This window comes from Magallana gigas, chromosome 6, assembly GCF_963853765.1.
Source record: "Magallana gigas chromosome 6, xbMagGiga1.1, whole genome shotgun sequence".
Classification (NCBI taxonomy): domain Eukaryota; kingdom Metazoa; phylum Mollusca; class Bivalvia; order Ostreida; family Ostreidae; genus Magallana; species Magallana gigas.
Genome location: NC_088858.1, coordinates 27,280,870 through 27,297,885, shown reverse-complemented (window position 1 = coordinate 27,297,885; position 17,016 = coordinate 27,280,870). Strand labels below are relative to the sequence as shown.

At 37.1% G+C, this 17,016-nt stretch overlaps 1 protein-coding gene across 17 annotated transcripts in view; it reads left to right on the top strand.

Moving 5' to 3' along the window:
- The window catches only part of LOC105333338 (ryanodine receptor), a 135,131-nt gene that overhangs the window by 67,187 nt on the left and 50,928 nt on the right, over window positions 1-17,016 (top strand). For 11 of the 17 annotated variants that reach the window (XR_010714559.1, XM_066087047.1, XM_066087037.1 and 8 more), the window contains 24 exons: window positions 65-341; window positions 451-575; window positions 690-838; window positions 991-1,213; window positions 1,474-1,503; window positions 1,962-2,091; window positions 2,184-2,423; window positions 2,512-2,737; window positions 2,854-3,116; window positions 7,617-7,792; window positions 7,967-8,190; window positions 8,310-8,400; window positions 10,819-11,120; window positions 11,240-11,318; window positions 11,406-11,495; window positions 12,246-12,380; window positions 12,610-12,675; window positions 12,764-12,839; window positions 12,997-13,120; window positions 14,980-15,223; window positions 15,740-15,858; window positions 15,958-16,068; window positions 16,174-16,412; window positions 16,614-16,695. Coding sequence is in view for 16 of the 17 variants with exons in the window: in XM_066087047.1 (XP_065943119.1) it covers window positions 65-341; window positions 451-575; window positions 690-838; window positions 991-1,213; window positions 1,474-1,503; window positions 1,962-2,091; window positions 2,184-2,423; window positions 2,512-2,737; window positions 2,854-3,116; window positions 7,617-7,792; window positions 7,967-8,190; window positions 8,310-8,400; window positions 10,819-11,120; window positions 11,240-11,318; window positions 11,406-11,495; window positions 12,246-12,380; window positions 12,610-12,675; window positions 12,764-12,839; window positions 12,997-13,120; window positions 14,980-15,223; window positions 15,740-15,858; window positions 15,958-16,068; window positions 16,174-16,412; window positions 16,614-16,695 (3,821 nt within the window). In the remaining variant the exon portion in view is untranslated. The remainder of the gene's footprint in view (window positions 1-64; window positions 342-450; window positions 576-689; window positions 839-990; window positions 1,214-1,473; window positions 1,504-1,961; window positions 2,092-2,183; window positions 2,424-2,511; window positions 2,738-2,853; window positions 3,117-7,616; window positions 7,793-7,966; window positions 8,191-8,309; window positions 8,401-10,818; window positions 11,121-11,239; window positions 11,319-11,405; window positions 11,496-12,245; window positions 12,381-12,609; window positions 12,676-12,763; window positions 12,840-12,996; window positions 13,121-14,979; window positions 15,224-15,739; window positions 15,859-15,957; window positions 16,069-16,173; window positions 16,413-16,613; window positions 16,696-17,016) is intronic. The other 6 variants (XM_066087048.1, XM_066087040.1, XM_066087038.1 and 3 more) reach the window with 5 other exon arrangements.

The following is a 17,016-nucleotide window of genomic DNA, read 5'->3' as shown; positions in this document are numbered from 1 at the left end:
AGTTTTGCTTATTTGTGTACAAAAGCATTGTCATTCATATATTATTTTATACTCCTATTTTCAGATGAGGAATTTGCTAGCTTTCAAAAATCCAGATGACTCAGAAGAGCCAGTCCAGTACTCTCCCTTCCAAGAAGAGATGCATGCCAGACTCTGGAAATTCCACCGCGATTTGATCCACCACTGCTCCATGCCGACAGCTCCAGAGGATCAGGAAGGAGAGAAGGAGAAGCAGGAGGAGGTGTTACCACCCACCACCGGCGAGAAACTCCTACAGCTGGTGTGGAAGGCCAAGGAAGAGGCTCCAGTACAGGAAACAACCAATGGGGAGTCGGCCTCAGGTCAGCCAGCTTTTCTTAAGCATGAAATGTGAATTCTAATCCCTGTGTATTTTAAATTTTGTTATTCTAATCTATTCATAATATGTTATTTTTTCTTAAATAATTCCAGCAACACTTCAAAACCTGATACAGCAGACAGTGATTAAGTGGGCAGAGGAATTGACAATACAGAGCCAAGACCTAGTGAGAGAGATGTTCAGTCTGCTGCACAGACAGTACAATGGCATAGGGGAGGTAACTCATGCTAGACACTATTTAGATAGCTGCTAAATATGTTTATGTTGTTTCTTTTTTTAAGAAAAATGATTTTTGCCTATTATGATATGGTTCTCTCTGTGTTATTCTCAGCAACTGAAAGCACTAGACAAGGCCTATGTGATAAGTATTGGCAGTAAGGATGACATCAAACAGCTGCTGAGAGCACTAGGAAACATCCGCTCTCTGTTACTCGTACAGGCCGGACCCAGCGAAGAGGAACTCATGAAAAACAGTCTCAAGTAAGCCAATCTTTGAATCTTCCATTTCTTAGATTTGCTTTTATTGAATTTACATGTCTTTCATTAGAATGATTTAATATTGATATGGTATGGTTTTATATTTCATTTAACACAGCTACATATGTGTCAATACATTGATTTTCCTTTCACAGAGAGCTGATGGACAACAAGGTGTTTTTCCAGCATCCTGATTTGATGCGGGCCTTGTGTGTCCATGAGACAGTGATGCAGCTGATGGTCAACACTCTGAACAAAGCTCAGCAGCAGCAGCAGTCGGCTAATAGTGCCATGGCGGAGCTGATCTCCTCCCAGCAGGGGCGAAGAGGGTCTTTTATCCCCTCGGGGACGCTAGACAGCCTGGTGGAACACACAAAGGTACCCCCCACCACATCCCACTCACCCCATCCCCAAAGAATTTACCAATCACTTAGTCTTTTTGTTGCCTTTAAAAAACAGGTGGAATATTAGACTTAATTGTTATGTCTAGATACTTGATGCTCTTTCAAAGAGTAAGATCAAAGAGTAGTTCAGATTTGTTCTCTTTCGCTCTTCCTCTATTCACTGTTCACTGTTTTCTATGCCATCATTTTACACTTGCTGCATGATGGTCTTTTGATCTCTCACTAACTGCAAAGTCTCTACAGGATGACGGGAGTCGGTTCTTGGTGAGTAGCATCAGTTGGTAGAGTTACTCTGTGTAGCCTGGTGTTGTCTATCATGTCTGGTCCGCCTCCTCAGTTTAATTTCTTTTTTTACCCAGCTGCCCTGACAGTGTGAAACTGGAAATGTTCTCTTTTGATGTTTAATGTTCACTTTGACAGGTTAACAACTTTCTTTTCTGATGGTCTTTCAAATTTTCACCAATATGTTCTCTTTTTGTTTTCTTGATGAATAAAAACTGTTTCAGTCTTAGTTTCATGAAAAAAGTTTCTGACATAATTCCTCTAAAAAATTATTAGAAAAATTTCTGTCCATTTTACAACTGTTTCCAATTGATGCATATTGTTAAATGTGTTAATTGGATCATATGATTGGTAAACCAAAGCAATCCTTGAATTCACTGAATTTCTAAATATGATTTGGTAGAATGTATTGATTTTAATGATGCTGTGAATCTTTGTAGGATGCTGCTGCAGAAATGGTGGTGATGTGCTGTCGATTCTTGTGTTATTTCTGTAGAACCAGTCGCCAGAATCAGAGAGCCATGTTTGAACATCTGAGCTATCTTCTGGAAAATAGCAGCATGTTACTAGGTATGAATTTGATGAAATTTAACATTAGCACATTAACGTTGTAGAGCAACTCTTTGAAGGACTTAGTAATGGACTGTTGTCTGACATTTCAGCACGCCCCTCACTCCGGGGATCCTGTCCCCTTGATGTGGGTTACTCTTCCCTTATGGACAACAATGAATTGGCCTTGGCCCTGAGGGAGAGTCACCTGGAAAAAATCGCCATGTACCTGTCCAGGTGTGGTCTACAGTCCAATGCCGAACTCCTGGAGAAAGGCTACCCAGACATAGGCTGGGACCCTGTGGAGGGCGAGAGGTTCCTTGACTTCCTAAGATTCTGTGTATGGGTAAACGGTATGTCTCATTACTTTTGTGTTGTATTATTTGTTCGCAAATGAAATAAAATACTGGATCTCTACTGGACTCTTTTATCATTCTGCAGGTGAGAGTGTTGAAGAAAATGCTAATCTAGTTGTTCGTCTCCTGATCCGTCGCCCAGAGTGTCTGGGACCTGCTTTAAGAGGAGAGGGAGGGGGATTACTGAAGGCCATCAAAGATGGAATCAGAATGTCTGAACAGATTGCTGCTTCCAAAGACAGTCTGTCTGGTAGCTACCTGTCAGCTCTCAATGATGAGGATGATTCAGGGGGAAGATATCTGTTTCAAAGGTGAAGAATTAGATAAGGCTTAGAAAATTTTATTTATGAAGCTTAATAATGTAATAATGATGAATAAGTTTATTTTGAATGAAGAAGTTGTGCATGGTCTTTTTACATTTCTACAGCAAGTATGACTTCTCCTCCCTGCCCCCAGAGGATGATGAGGATTACATTGACATGGGAGGGGCTATCCTGACTTTCTACTCTAGCCTGGTTGACCTGCTCGGGCGCTGTGCCCCAGAGGCAGAGGCAATCAAGTCGGGCCGCAGTGACTCCATCCGAGCCCGGGCTATCCTGCGCAGCTTGGTGTCTATGGAAGACCTAGAGGGCGTGTTGGGACTTAGGTTTATACTGCCTGTCAACCAGCCACCACCCTCCTCAGAGGATGGTAAGATATTAAGTCACCTGTAAAGCAGTTAATGATTGTAGGCATAAATCTTAAAACATTGAAACTTTTAACTCTCTCACATTTGTCTAGCTAATTACCTTTATACTAGGGCTGGGACGATACTTTACTTAGCTGATTCGGTACATATCCCGATACATGAGATGCGATACGATACATATCACGATACATTGCAACTTAATGAAAACATGAATAAGGGCTTAAAATTTATTGAATCAATGTATTACTGCATGTCCAAAGTGATTTCATTATATTTAAAATGAGCGTTGCACAATTTACAAATTACTTAAGTCTTGTATTCTGAAAGTTTTCCACACTCCAGATTTTGCTTCATAACAGTTTTGACAAAGAACTATACACGATATTAGTCAAATTTGGCCCCCAAAATTCGCTATTTTTAAAATGATTCAGGTACATTAATTTGTTGTGTTATTTTAAAAAAGAGTTGACATGAAATATGTTTTTCACCTATTTTTTTGATTTAGCTGCACTCACTGGCAGTATATGACGTCAGAAGTGACGCTATTTTTATAATTTAATCAAAATCAATCAAAAATTGACACTTTTCTTGTCTTTTTTCGAATGGGAAATATAGAGCGACTCTTTGAACAAGAACGAACTTTTTGTCACTTATAAGTATTGGAGAGATACATCTTTGGTGAAAATATTTTGTTTGTTCAAGCAGTCGCTCAATGTTTCCTTAAAGAAAAACTGCCTCAAAACAAGCCTTTTTATGCTAAAAATGAGAAAATGGCGGGAAAAGGTCAACTTTATGATGTCATATTTTTAAATTGTGGGCACTAAAATCAAAATGAAAATTATGAAGAAACTTCAAATGTATATGTGTGCAAATAAAACAAAGAATTACAGTAAAATGACAATGTACATTTTAGGGGGCCATTTTAGGCCCAAACCATATATAGTCCTTTACCGTATTTTTTGGGGCATAGGCCGGTATTTTTTTTTCTCCGATTGCGCGAGCCCCGGCTTATCCCCCGGGATCGGCTTATCGTAGACTCAAAGTTGAAAAAACTAAACAGTAAAATATAAAATCCACTGTTTTAATCCATTGTACTGTTGTAGCAGTTTATTATGAGGGTTGTTTTTTTTCGTCCGTTTGAAGTATTGTTCGATAGTTGTCCCGTTGATAATTTTTGTAATGACATTGTGAGTAATAAAATCTACAGTGCTGTACGAGGTATTTCTTTACAACCCCAATCAAGAGAATTTTTTTCCCATGTTCGTGTATGAACCCTGGAAACTATTATTGTGTAGTAAAAAAGAAAACGAAACCGGGTAGAATGTAATATAACGGAATTTTTGTGAATTCTTCATGTCTGCGTTCGTGGGAATCACTGGTCTTGGGTGTACAATAAATCAAATGCTTTGTGTTTTTAGCTCACCTGAGCCAAAGACTCAAGTGAGCTTTTCTGATCACAATTTGTCTGTTGTCTGTCGTTGTCGTCGTCGTTGTTGTGGTCGTCGTTATTGTAAACTTTTCACATTTTCATCTTCTTCTCAAGAACCACTGGGCAGATTTCAACCAAATTTGGCACAAAGCACCACTAGGTGAAGGGGATTCAAGTTTGTTCAAATGAAGTGCCATGCCCTCTTTAAAGGGGACATAATTGAGATTTATTGAAAATTTGTTGGTATTTTTCAAAAATCTTCTTCTCAAAAACTATCAGGCCGAAAAGCTTAAACTTGTGTGGAGGCATCATCAGGTAGTGTAGATTCAAGTTTGTTCAAATCATGGTCCCCGGGGGTAGGGAGGGGCCACAAGAGGGGGATCAAGTTTAACATAGGAATACATAGAGAAAATCTTTAAAAATCTTCTTCTCAAAAATTATTTGGCCAGAAAAGCTCAAATTAAAATGGGAGCATCCTCAGGTAGTGTAGATTCAAGTTTGTTCAAATCATGGTCCCCATGGGTAGGGTGGGGCCACAATTGGGGAATCAAGTTTTAAATAGGAATATATAGAAAAAATCTTTAAAAATCTTCTTCTCAAAAATTAATTGGCCAGAAAAGCTCAAATTAAAATGGAAGCATCCTCAGGTAGTGTAGATTCAAGTTTGTTCAAATCATGGTCCCCGGGGGTAGGGTGTGGCCACAATTGGGGGATCAAGTTTTACATAGGAATATATAGAGAAAATCTTTAAAAATCTTCTTCTCAAAAACTATTAGGCCACGAAAGCTCAACTTTGAGTAAAAGCATCCTCAGATATTGTAGATTCAAGTTTGTTCAAATCATGGTCCCCGGGGGTAGGGAGGGGCCACAAGAGGGGGATCAAGTTTTACATAGGAATATATAGAGAAAATCTTTAAAAATTTTCTTCTCAAAAACTATCAGGCCAGAAAAGCTCAAATTAAAATGGGAGCATCCTCAGGTAGTGTAGATTCAAGTTTGTTCAAATCATGGTCCCTATGGGTAGGGTGGGGCCACAATTGGGGAATCAAGTTTTACATAGGAATATATAGAGAAAATCTTTAAAAATCTTCTTCTCAAAAATTATTTGGCCAGAAAAGCTCAAATTAAAATGGAAGCATCCTCAGGTAGTGTAGATTCAAGTTTGTTCAAATTATGGTCCCCGGGGGTAGGGTGGGGCCACAATTGGGGGATCAAGTTTTACATAGGAATATATAGAGAAAATCTTTAAAAATCTTCTTCTCAAAAACTATTAGGCCACGAAAGCTCAACTTTGAGTAGAAGCATCCTCAGATATTGTAGATTCAAGTTTGTTCAAATCATGGTCCCCGGGGGTAGGGAGGGGCCACAAGAGGGGGATCAAGTTTTACATAGGAATATATAGAGAAAATCTTTAAAAATTTTCTTCTCAAAAACTATTAGGCCACGAAAGCTCAACTTTGAGTGGAAGCATCCTCAGGTAGTGAAGATTCAAGTTTGTTCATATCATGGTCCCCGGGGGTAGGGTTGGCCACAATTGGGGGATCAAGTTTTACATAGGAATATATAGAGAAATTAATCTTTAAAAATCTTCTTCTCAAAAACTATTAGGCCAGAAAAGCTCAATTTAAAATGAAAGCATCCTCAGAAAGTATAGATTCAAGTTTGTTCAAATCATGGTCCCCGGGGGTAGGGTGGGGCCACAATTGGGGGATCAAGTTTTACATAGGAATATATAGAGAAATTAATCTTTAAAAATTTTCTTTTAAAAACTATTTGGCCAAGAAAGCTCAAATTGGCGTGTAACCACCCTCAGATTATGTAGATTCAAGTTTGTTCAAATCATGGTCCCTGGGGGTAGGGCGGGGCCACAATGGGGGATAAATTTTTATATATAGAGAAAATCTTTAAAAGTCTTCTTCTCAAAACTATTAGACCAGGAAAGCCCAAATTTGAGTGGAAGCATCCCCAGATCATATAGATTCAAGTTTGTTTAAATAATAGTCCAGGGGTAGGGTGAGGCCACAATGGGGGATGAATTTTAACTTAATAGGAATATATAGAGAAAATCTTTAAAAATTTTCTTTTTAAAGACTATTTGGCCAGAAAAGCTTAAACTTGTGTAGAGGCATCCTTGGATAGTGTAAATTCAAGTTTGCAAAATCACAGTCCCTAGTGGTAGGGCGGGACCGTGATGGCGATTTGAATTTTTACATAGGAATATATAGGAATGTATAGAGAAAATCTTTAAAAATATTCTGGGAAAGTTTTCGGTCCAAAACTCAGTACTTAGTGTGAAAGCCCAGGTTATGCAGATTTAAGTTTGATGAAACCATGATTCCTTAGAGAAAAGTGGGGCCACAAAATGGGGGGGGGGGGTATATAGGAATAGAGAAAAATCTTCTTACAGATACAACAACAAAAAAATAAGAGGTGGATAAAAATTGGCAGATTTTCAATTATTTTTTTTAGCAAGATCTACTGTACTCAGTTTTCAAGATATTTCGATACTGTAATGCTAATTTGATCAGAATTAAGGCAATTGTTGCTCAGGTGAGCGATGTGGCCCCTGGGCCTCTTGTTACAATTAATTTTCTGTTGGATGAAATAACAGTATTCTGGTGTCGTGTGTTTATACAAAGGTGTGAAACATAGTGTACACAATTACACTTCATTATATTAACTGTGTTTTTAACATTACAACTTCTCTGCATAATGGCAAGTCACTATATTATTAATTAATGGAAAAGAACACAAATTAAATATTTTATGTGTGGTATTTAGTTTTCTCATTCATAGCGATTATGGGGGATAACTCTATTTGAATATGAGGTTTTCCGCCATCTTTGTACTTTCATATTAGGCGCACAGACTAAAAATAGCCGATATATGAAGCTCAGATATTTTTGGAAATTAAAAAAAGTTCGCAAAGGTAACGTTGTATTAATGGTTAATGTATCGATCCAAATATCGCCAAAATAAATGCCGTGAAGCATCGGTGGATCATCCCATTCCTACTTTATACTTGAAGAGTGATATAATTAATTAATGAGTGGCGTTTGTTCCTTCTATGAAGCTGACAGCTCATCTCCTCCGGCAGTCAGCTTGCCACCAGGGTTGATTCCCACACACAAGGCCTCCATCATGATGTTCCTAGAGAGGGTATATGGCATCGAGGACCAGGCTACTTTCTTTAGAATCCTAGAGGATGCCATACTACCAGACCTGAGGGCAGCAACCACTCTAGACATTGTATGAATCATCACTTCAGATAATATACTGTTTTGTAGAGCTATTTTCATTAAATGATATGATAAAGATGGTTCGCTGATACTGTACTCAGTAAACTTTTTAATCTCATTAAATGTTGCCATGACTAAGGTATCAAATCACAGTGTTATTACCTGTAAGATGATCTCTTTGTAGCAGGTGAATGCATCGGAGAATGACATGGCGCTGGCTCTGAACCGCTACATTGGGAGCTGTGTGTTGCCCATCCTGACAAACTACAGTCATTTCTTCAGTGACGCCGACCATGCCTCGGCATTGCTGGACTCCACCCTCAACACAGTGTACCGACTGTCCAAGTGCCAGTCCCTCACCAAAGGACAGATGGATGCAGTCTCGAACTTCCTCATCTCGTTTACCAAGTATGTGTTCTTTGTAAAGACAATTCATTGGTTTAAAGTAATGTTCAGGGTAGCATGCGTATCTTCAGTTCCTTAGTAAATGGTAAAGTAAGATAAATGACAACTTTTTTGAATTGCAGTCAGTTGAGGCCACCAATGATGACAAAGCTGTTGAGGAAACTGACTCATGATGTGCCTGTTCTTAATGAGAACACTGTCATACCACTAAGGGTGGGTGATCCCAGAGTACAACGTTGTTTCTTTAGTTAATTCATCTTCATAACTCCTAGCGAAAAATCGTCGCTGAAGGCAGCAAGTCGGCAACAATCCATAGCAAGTCTTTATCATCGATAGTCATTAAAATTCAGTCACGTGACAGATAACCTTTTATTTCATAGCAATATCCATAAAACGACTAAAGTATTATTATACAGTGACCAACCTAGGGGGCAACTTGCTTTGTGATCGATAACTTCGCCAGAATTTCCTCCGAAAGAGTTGAGGTCGCCCTGCATGCTGAGTTTACGATCATGTAAATTAAACCCAAAGGCAATAAAATGATAATTATCAAATTCATAATACGTTCATAATAAATTCATAATAAAGCTAAGATAACCCCTTTTGTGAATAGGAACTTGCGACTGTCTTATCTTCATGGGTTATAAAAACGGGTGATACTGTCACTGTACCAGTTATCGGCTAAAATTTAACGTTTTCTTTCGTATTTCCATGTTTCTTGATATTTTTGGATAAAACTTGACATACGTTAAGGTATCCGATCCATATTGGGACCAAATTTTTCCAACCTCGAATATCCATCATATATTTAATACTTTGATATTTATATAATGCATATAAGTGTAGAAAAAGATTCACCGAGAGAAATTTTCAAAAATATTATTAACTAAGCAGTAATTAATTAATTAAGATTGTATTAAGGTCTATGGAGCCGAGTACATTTTTTAAGATAAAAAAGTAATTACTAGGAATATCAAAAAATGCTTTGGTGGGGAGATGTATTTTATCATAACAATCACAAAGACTATTGAAATTAAATTTTATACCGTGTAGATTTTTTTAGAATTAATTTTTATCGAAAAAAAACAAGGGGGGACAACTCTTCAAAAAAGGAAGAGGTCATTAATAGGGACACATTCCACTCTTGCATATTGATACTTTAATAGGAAAATTATGTCCAAGTATACTAATTATTAAGCCCATACATATCTGTTATGCGCCCAGATTCATTGAATCTAAGGCTATTATGGATCGGATACCTTAAATGGTGATTTCCTTGTTTATCCATCGGTAAGGTTATATCATTGTGAAGAACTCAAAACATTGTTTTTGTGCTTTTTAGCATGCACCGAATTTGCCATGTTTTACAATTTACTGTATCAGTTATCGGCTTTGCGATAATTACATAGTAAAATCCCTGTACATGTTGATTTGATACTCTGCATAATGTACTTTGAATTATGGCCCTTTTTGGGTCAGACAAAAGGTAGTAAGGGTTATAATACATTAACAAAACTCATAAAAATTTGTTTGTTATCATACGGTAATACACAAAATCGTTGACTTTTCAATATTGTGCAATCAGGCGTTCAACTGCGCTATGAATCTCTTAGAGTTTAATAAATTCCTTTTGTTTGTACATGTAATATGTATTGATATTATGTCAAATCAAAGAAGGTATATGTTAACCTATCACAAAGATGCCATAATCTAGTTTTAACTTGTTACGCCACTTCCCCCACTGCTGAAAGTGCAAAGATGTAAATCAGCGGTAAACAATTATTGTTCAAGCTCATGGTTAAATCATATATAAGAAAGTTTTCAAGCAAACTTACTTTTCTTTATTCGAAACAGACGACTGAATTGAAAAATCTTGGATAGTCGCGTGCTATAAACCCGAACTCTCAGTTTAGCCGATAACTGGTCTTAGCCGATAACTACTGAGCATTGAAAATTACAACCGATGTCTATTACTTTTCATGCTGATATTACAATTACAGTTTGAAACTTGTAATTAGTTAATAATACTGTCAAATTATTGCCAAAATAATCATAAAACCGTTTGTTTGTAGTTGTCTTAAAAAATAAACAGATCCGCTACATAACGGTTGTAATTGGGTCAAAGGGTTGCACTAATGCCTCCAAAATACACAAAAGTACAAGGACTGATTTTATTTGTCATTAAACTCACAGATTTACAAAACATTTCATGTATAAAATGTGTGAATGTATCAGTTCAATTAAATTTTACAAATTTGTAAAACAAGTTTTTACAAATTTTAGAAGTGGTTTTATTTTTATTGACTTGCTTCTAATCCAATTTAAATTAAAATTTTGTCCTAGGTTGGTCCCTAAATATAATATTTAATTCATTTGAAGATAAGTTCATTAAACAATCCTATTGATATATGAATAATGAATTTAAAATAAAGTTATTTTCTTTGATCCTGGTATCTTTCACTCATTGACAGGATGAAAATAATTAATCTTTGTTGGAGTTTGAAAGTTTACATAATCAATTTTATAATCGATTGTGAGCTGCCGATTCAATTCGATTATCGATAGTAAAATTGGTCTGATTTTACAACACTAATAACTCCCAGTAATTCAATTTTTTTTTTACATTTCTAGGTACTGACATCTTATTACGAGAGATGTGGCCGCTACTACAGTGTAGGTGGGTGGGGATCCTATGGAAGTGCCACAGAGGAAGAGAAAAGACTAACAATGATGCTGTTTACAGGCATTTTTGATGCTTTAGCCCAGCGGTCCTATGACCCTGAACTCTTTTCTAAAGCCCTACCCTGCCTGTCGGCCATTGGCTGTGCTCTGTCACCTGACTACTCTCTGTCCAATCATGACGATCACTGGTTGCAAGATTCCAGTGAGGACTTCAATGGATCTTATAATCCACAGCCAGTTGACACAGGAAGGTTAGAAAGCAAATCTATTGATAAATACAGTGTACTGACTGTAAATTCTGTATGCACTCAACTTAAAATATAGATACTTTAATTTTATCAAGTGAGTGTTATTGATTTTTGAATTTCAGAATCAAGTTGAATCAGAACTATGATGTGACAATCAACAGGTTTGCAGAACATTTCCATGACTGTTGGGCCATCAAAAAGGTATAGGTGTAAAACTCAGCAAAATAATATATGTGGTAAGTCTTATTGTGAAGAAGTACTTAAATTTAGTAATTGGATTGAACACAGATTGACCAGGGCTGGGTGTTTGGCACCAACTATGATGATGAAAGGAAAACTCATCCCAAGCTGAAACCATATCATCTCTTGGATGAAGAAGTGAGAACATTTGTCAAAGGACTATGTGCGGTTTTATGCATTTTTTGCCCCCAAAATTAAAGTTTTAGAAAGCCTTTAAAAATAAGGGTGAAGGTAGTTAGAATCATATTAAAAATAAGGGTGCAAAAGGTTATCACCACAGTGACGTCATAATGTAGAAATGAAGTCATGAAGATTGCCTAATTTTGATAAATTGATGTTTTGAAGCAAAATATGGGTTTTTTTTTTATTGTTTTTCGACTGGGAAACATTGAGCGCAGGCTTACTCAAGTACCATTTTTTAGTATAATGTGTATAATTATCTGAAGAAAAACATATGTTTAAATCTTATTTGAGCAGACCTGTGCTCTATACTTCCGAATGCAAAATTTAAAGCAAAAATGAGAATATTTTCATCCGTTTGCAAATTTGCGGGAATAAGGTCATAAAGTTGACGTCATAGATAAATAGCAAATGAGCAATGGTAGTTAAAATCAAGATTAAAGTGATAAGCGTCCATTGTACAATGATTTATGAAGATTTTATTTTTATGCGACACTTTTTAAAAATTGGTTAAAATTGGGGAGCTGCAGATATTAGACCATACCGCACATAGTCCTTTTATTTAGATCTCATTGAAATTCATTCTGAACATCAAACTTAACAATTGTTTTCAAAGTCACCAATTCTTTATATAAAAGCAAAAGGTATAAAAATGTAGATTAGCCCTATAATCTGAGTTGAGGCCTTTGCTTGTGTTGTCCTCCACAGAGTAAGTCTAAGTACATGAGTCCGATCAAGGAGAACCTGAAAGTAATGCTATATTGGGGCTGGAGTCTTGAGCAGGACCAGGCCCGCCTACAGGCCAACAGGGAGAGCATGAGGCGCCGCATGTCCAAGGACGGGGTCAGTACTGTAGTCAGGGCTACCAAACAATTGTCCCATCAGAATGGATGGGTGTTAAATGAATGAAGTATCGGAATGTGAAGGGGTTTTTTTATGTTTGAAAGTAGAAAGTTGCACTAATGTCTTATGAAATTCATGAATGTGTTGAAATGCCTTTAATATTCATTTTAAAACATTTACTTGTTTAATACATGATAGTTAATGAAGACTCTTTTTGCATAAAAACCAGGCTCATCATGGATACAGTCCTAAACCATTTGATCTCAGAAACATGACTCTGACCCGAGAGATCCAGGTTTGAAATAAAATCTTGTGCATTTTTAAGAGGTTTAATGGTTTAATTGGTAAAATTGGTACAAAATATAATTCAAATTTGTGTCCAGGCACTCGCTGAAAGGCTAGCAGAAAACTCACATGATCTCTGGGCAAAGACAAAGAAACAGGAACTGGAGGAGATAGGTGAGGGGAGCTGCAACGATCTATGCTTCCATAAACATTTTTACATCATACATATGAATTATCAAGGGTAATGTTATCTTCACCCAAGAAATGTGTAGAATTTACTTTGTTGTACAGTATATTTAGGGTCCAAGTTGCATTCTGCTGTCATTGACAGGGGGTGGTGTCCACCCACAGCTGGTGCCCTATGACACCCTGACAGACAAGGAGAAGAGGAAAGTGCGAGACCACGCCCAGGAGCTACTCAAGTTCCTACAGTTTCAGGGTTATCGCCTCAACAGGTGAGTGACTGCTGGTCAATGCTAGCAGTGAAGGCTTTTTCCCTCCCCACAACCAGTCACTGATCAATTGAGGTGGAATAACACATCATCACAAAATGGCTGACTGATGGTCAAAACGACATATCGTTTTATTAAAAGGATTTTATGGACGGAAGCATGTAACTTACTCCATAGCCGAGGGGATAAAGTGTCGGACTTGTGATCTGTACAACCCGAGTTTGAATCCCGCAGGGGCTTTTGTTGTTACTTACTGGAATAATAATTTTAGATATTCATTTTTTATCCCCAAACAGCAAATTTTCGCTTATTTGACATTTGTACAGTTTATTTATCATTATATCTTTCATTATCAAACAATTTCCTGTTAATTTGTGTGATTTTTTCCAGATGTGTTATTCCACCTTAAACCATATGATCACTGTTAGAATACTAATTATTTGGTCACCGTTAGTTGGCTAATTATCTGGTAGATTCATAACCCAAATGGACTGAGAATGAAGAATGGTTATTAGAAGGCTACAAAACAATGATTGTCATTTAAATGAAATGCATGCATGCAAAAAGCAAACATTTAATCTGCAAGAATTACCCACTATATTTAACCAAAGCAGTATGATTTGAAGTAGAAAAATATCATTGCTTTGTTTCATAACTTGAAATGATTTAATGAAATGTTTTTTTTGAAAATAAAACCCCACAACTGTATATAAAAATGCCAGTGGGATTGATACTAGCGCTGCTACTTTTTGATTGCCATGCCTGGTACACAGTTGTAAGTACCACGGTGTGTGACTGAGAATGAAGGACTGGACTGGTGCTCATGATGTGTGCTAGATTATTTCCCTGTAGACTATGTACTGGCTTGCAGTGTATCGGTGCCTGCTGCTGTGTTCTTGTAGTGTTGTCACAGTATTGTAGTTGTAGTGTTGCATCCCTTTAAAGTCTGAGATGAACTGTGTGACTGTTTGTAATTGTACTTGTGTACTTAGTATAATCTGGTAGAAAAACACACACTCCCTCTCTGACCGTTCCTATTAATAGGAGACTATCTTCATAGAAGTATTAGTACAGTGTACTTTTATCAGTTTGATATACATGTATGTAACACATTGTTGACAGTCATGTACTATTCTTGTATTAACACTGAATAGCAAATTAAGATGAAAATCTCCTTGGCAGTACAGACACTGGGGTACATGTAGATAGATGGCCACATCATTATTTACAGATTGCAGTGTCAGCTTTTCACAGCTTAGAGAGTGCTTAAGGCACTTTAATATTGTTATAATATTCTCCTGTATTGATTTTTGTCCACATAATTGTTTAATACCTGAGTGTAATGATTCTTTAAAATAAGGGGTTATTTTCCACTTTTCATGGGTAGAGTTTTATTTGTATTTTATACCACTAAAACCTAGGCATTGATATAAGCAAAGAAATTATACAGATACTTTTTAGTATCAATTTAGTAAATTAACTAGAACATTGGTCAATTGTGTCTCTATCTCAGATCAGTAAAGTCTTGCATGCATCTCTGGCTTCTGATTATATTTAAGAGCAGGTTGTTAAGATGTTAGTTTGATATTACTTTGCCTGCCTCAAAACACTGTATGAATGGACTGCCTCTGTAAGAACCAATCAAAAGTACTTATTGTAAGAATTGTTGTTCTATTTTCTGTGGTAATGTTTTGTACAGTAATGATAAATGTACATTTCTGTTTCCTTAAAAAAACAAACCCAAAGTATAGCTTTTCATTCCCATCCATTATGCTTATTTGTTTTTCATTGGTTTCTTTTCATTTGCGGGATTTTCTCCCTTTACATTCCTTGCTTTCGTGCTCGACTTCACATGACACCAGTAGCAGTGACACAGACATAAACCAACAGCGACGTAAATCTGGTTCTAGACCCAGCAAGGATAAGAACTCGGATGGAGTGGGTGTGTCCGCCACGGAGAAGAGGTTCGCCTACAGTCTACTGGAGAAGTTGCTGGGCTATTTTGACAACGCCTCCTCTAATCTGATGGAAACCAGACCCAGTAGTCGATTTAGTCGCAGAGGAAGCTACTCCACTGCCTCGGAGGATGTCAAGTTCTTTGCAAAGGTGAAGTCTTTACTTTGCTGTATTATACTATGCTATGATGTATTATACTATACTATGCTATAATGTACTGTACTGTTCTGAAAGTAATTGCTAAGTGTTCTCATTTAAGAAATAAACAGCAATTTACAAAGTTTATCACGATGTGAACTTGGTTGGTAAGTGATCAAATCCTGTGAAGCCCGAAGGGCTTCTCAGATGATTTGATCACTTACCAACCAAGTTCATATCTTGATGAACATTTTAACATTCATTTGCTGTTTATTACTTATATTTACATTTGAAAAAGACAAATTGTTCAGAATTGTTACAATTACCAAGATTTTGTGTTTACAATAATCCAAGCGACAAGCGATAAGTGCGTGCTATGATCATTGTGACTTCACGAAATAGTCCATACGGAATTGAACGTTTTTGCTATTCTATAGGTTCATATCAGGAAACATTTGCAAATGTTAATATTTATGTATATAACAGTAGAACAAGTTAGATAATATGTGTTAAATGTTGTGGTTCCAGGTTGTCCTTCCATTTGTCAAGAAGTATTATCATGCACACAAGGACTACTTTGTGGGTAAAGCAGGATCCTCAACTAGCTCCTCCCTGGCATCTGTCAAAGAAAAGGAAATGACAGCTAGGTCTGTAGACTGTTGTAGGGGTTAATGTATGTAAATTAATTAGTGATTGAATTTAGATAGCTGTTTATGTATTGATAACGAACTGTATTTTTTTCATAGTTTGTTCTGTAAGCTGGCTGCCACCCTTAGAACAAAGATTACAGCATTTGGCCATGATGTCAACATCTCTGTAAGATGTCTGCAAGTGTTGGTCAAAGCTGTGGATGCTAGGTACAGTAAATAGCAATTGCAAATATTTTTAGCTTATTGATATGCATGAGTAGTGTTTCATACAAATCGAGAGAACAGGCCTCAGATTTAATGATGCTTCTACAGGTCAGTGGTGAAGAACAGCCCCGAGATGGTAAGAGCCTCCCTCCTGCCTTTCTTTAACAATGCAGCCGATGACCTTGCTCAGGTAGTGGACAATTTGAACAAAGGCCGTTTCAGCCACATCAAGGGCACCATCACCCGAGGTGCCACCAGTCTCGACTATGTACACATGGTGCTTCTACCTGTTCTCTCCTCTATGTTTGATCACCTTGGGGCGCACAACTTTGGACCTGATCTCATCGGTAAAAATTCCTCTATGAATTTACATATATTATTTCATTGAGGTACAGAGAGAGAGAGAGAGAGAGAGAGAGAAAGAGAGAGAGAGAGAGAGAGGTACCTCTATATGGTGTCTTATACTTGGACTCAAAGCTAGTCCCCTCAGATGATACAGTTTATGAATTTCTTTTCAAGAGGTTTACTGAGTTGACTGTTTTATTTAGTTGGAGATGCTCAGTTGGCCTGTTACCGCATCCTGAACTCCCTCTACTGCCTGGGAACCAGCAACAATGTCATCATCAACAGGTGAGATGTCCTCATTAGGTGCATAATAGAAAAGATAGAATATATTGGGGGTGCCAAACATCAGAAGAAAACACATAAATAGTACATCCACGGTTAATGGACTACTAAATAAGATATAAGTTCTTAATGGAAATAATCTGAACAAGGTCCATAGCAGACATGAATAGATAAAACATAGAAATATTTAGCATCAAGTACTGTATTTATTGGACTGTGTAGCTGGAAAACCTCCTATGGGCAGTATTATGTAAGTTGTGCTGCTTTACTTTGTCAAGAGGAATACTGGAGAACTATTTATAGTTGATTAAGGGGGGGGGATAC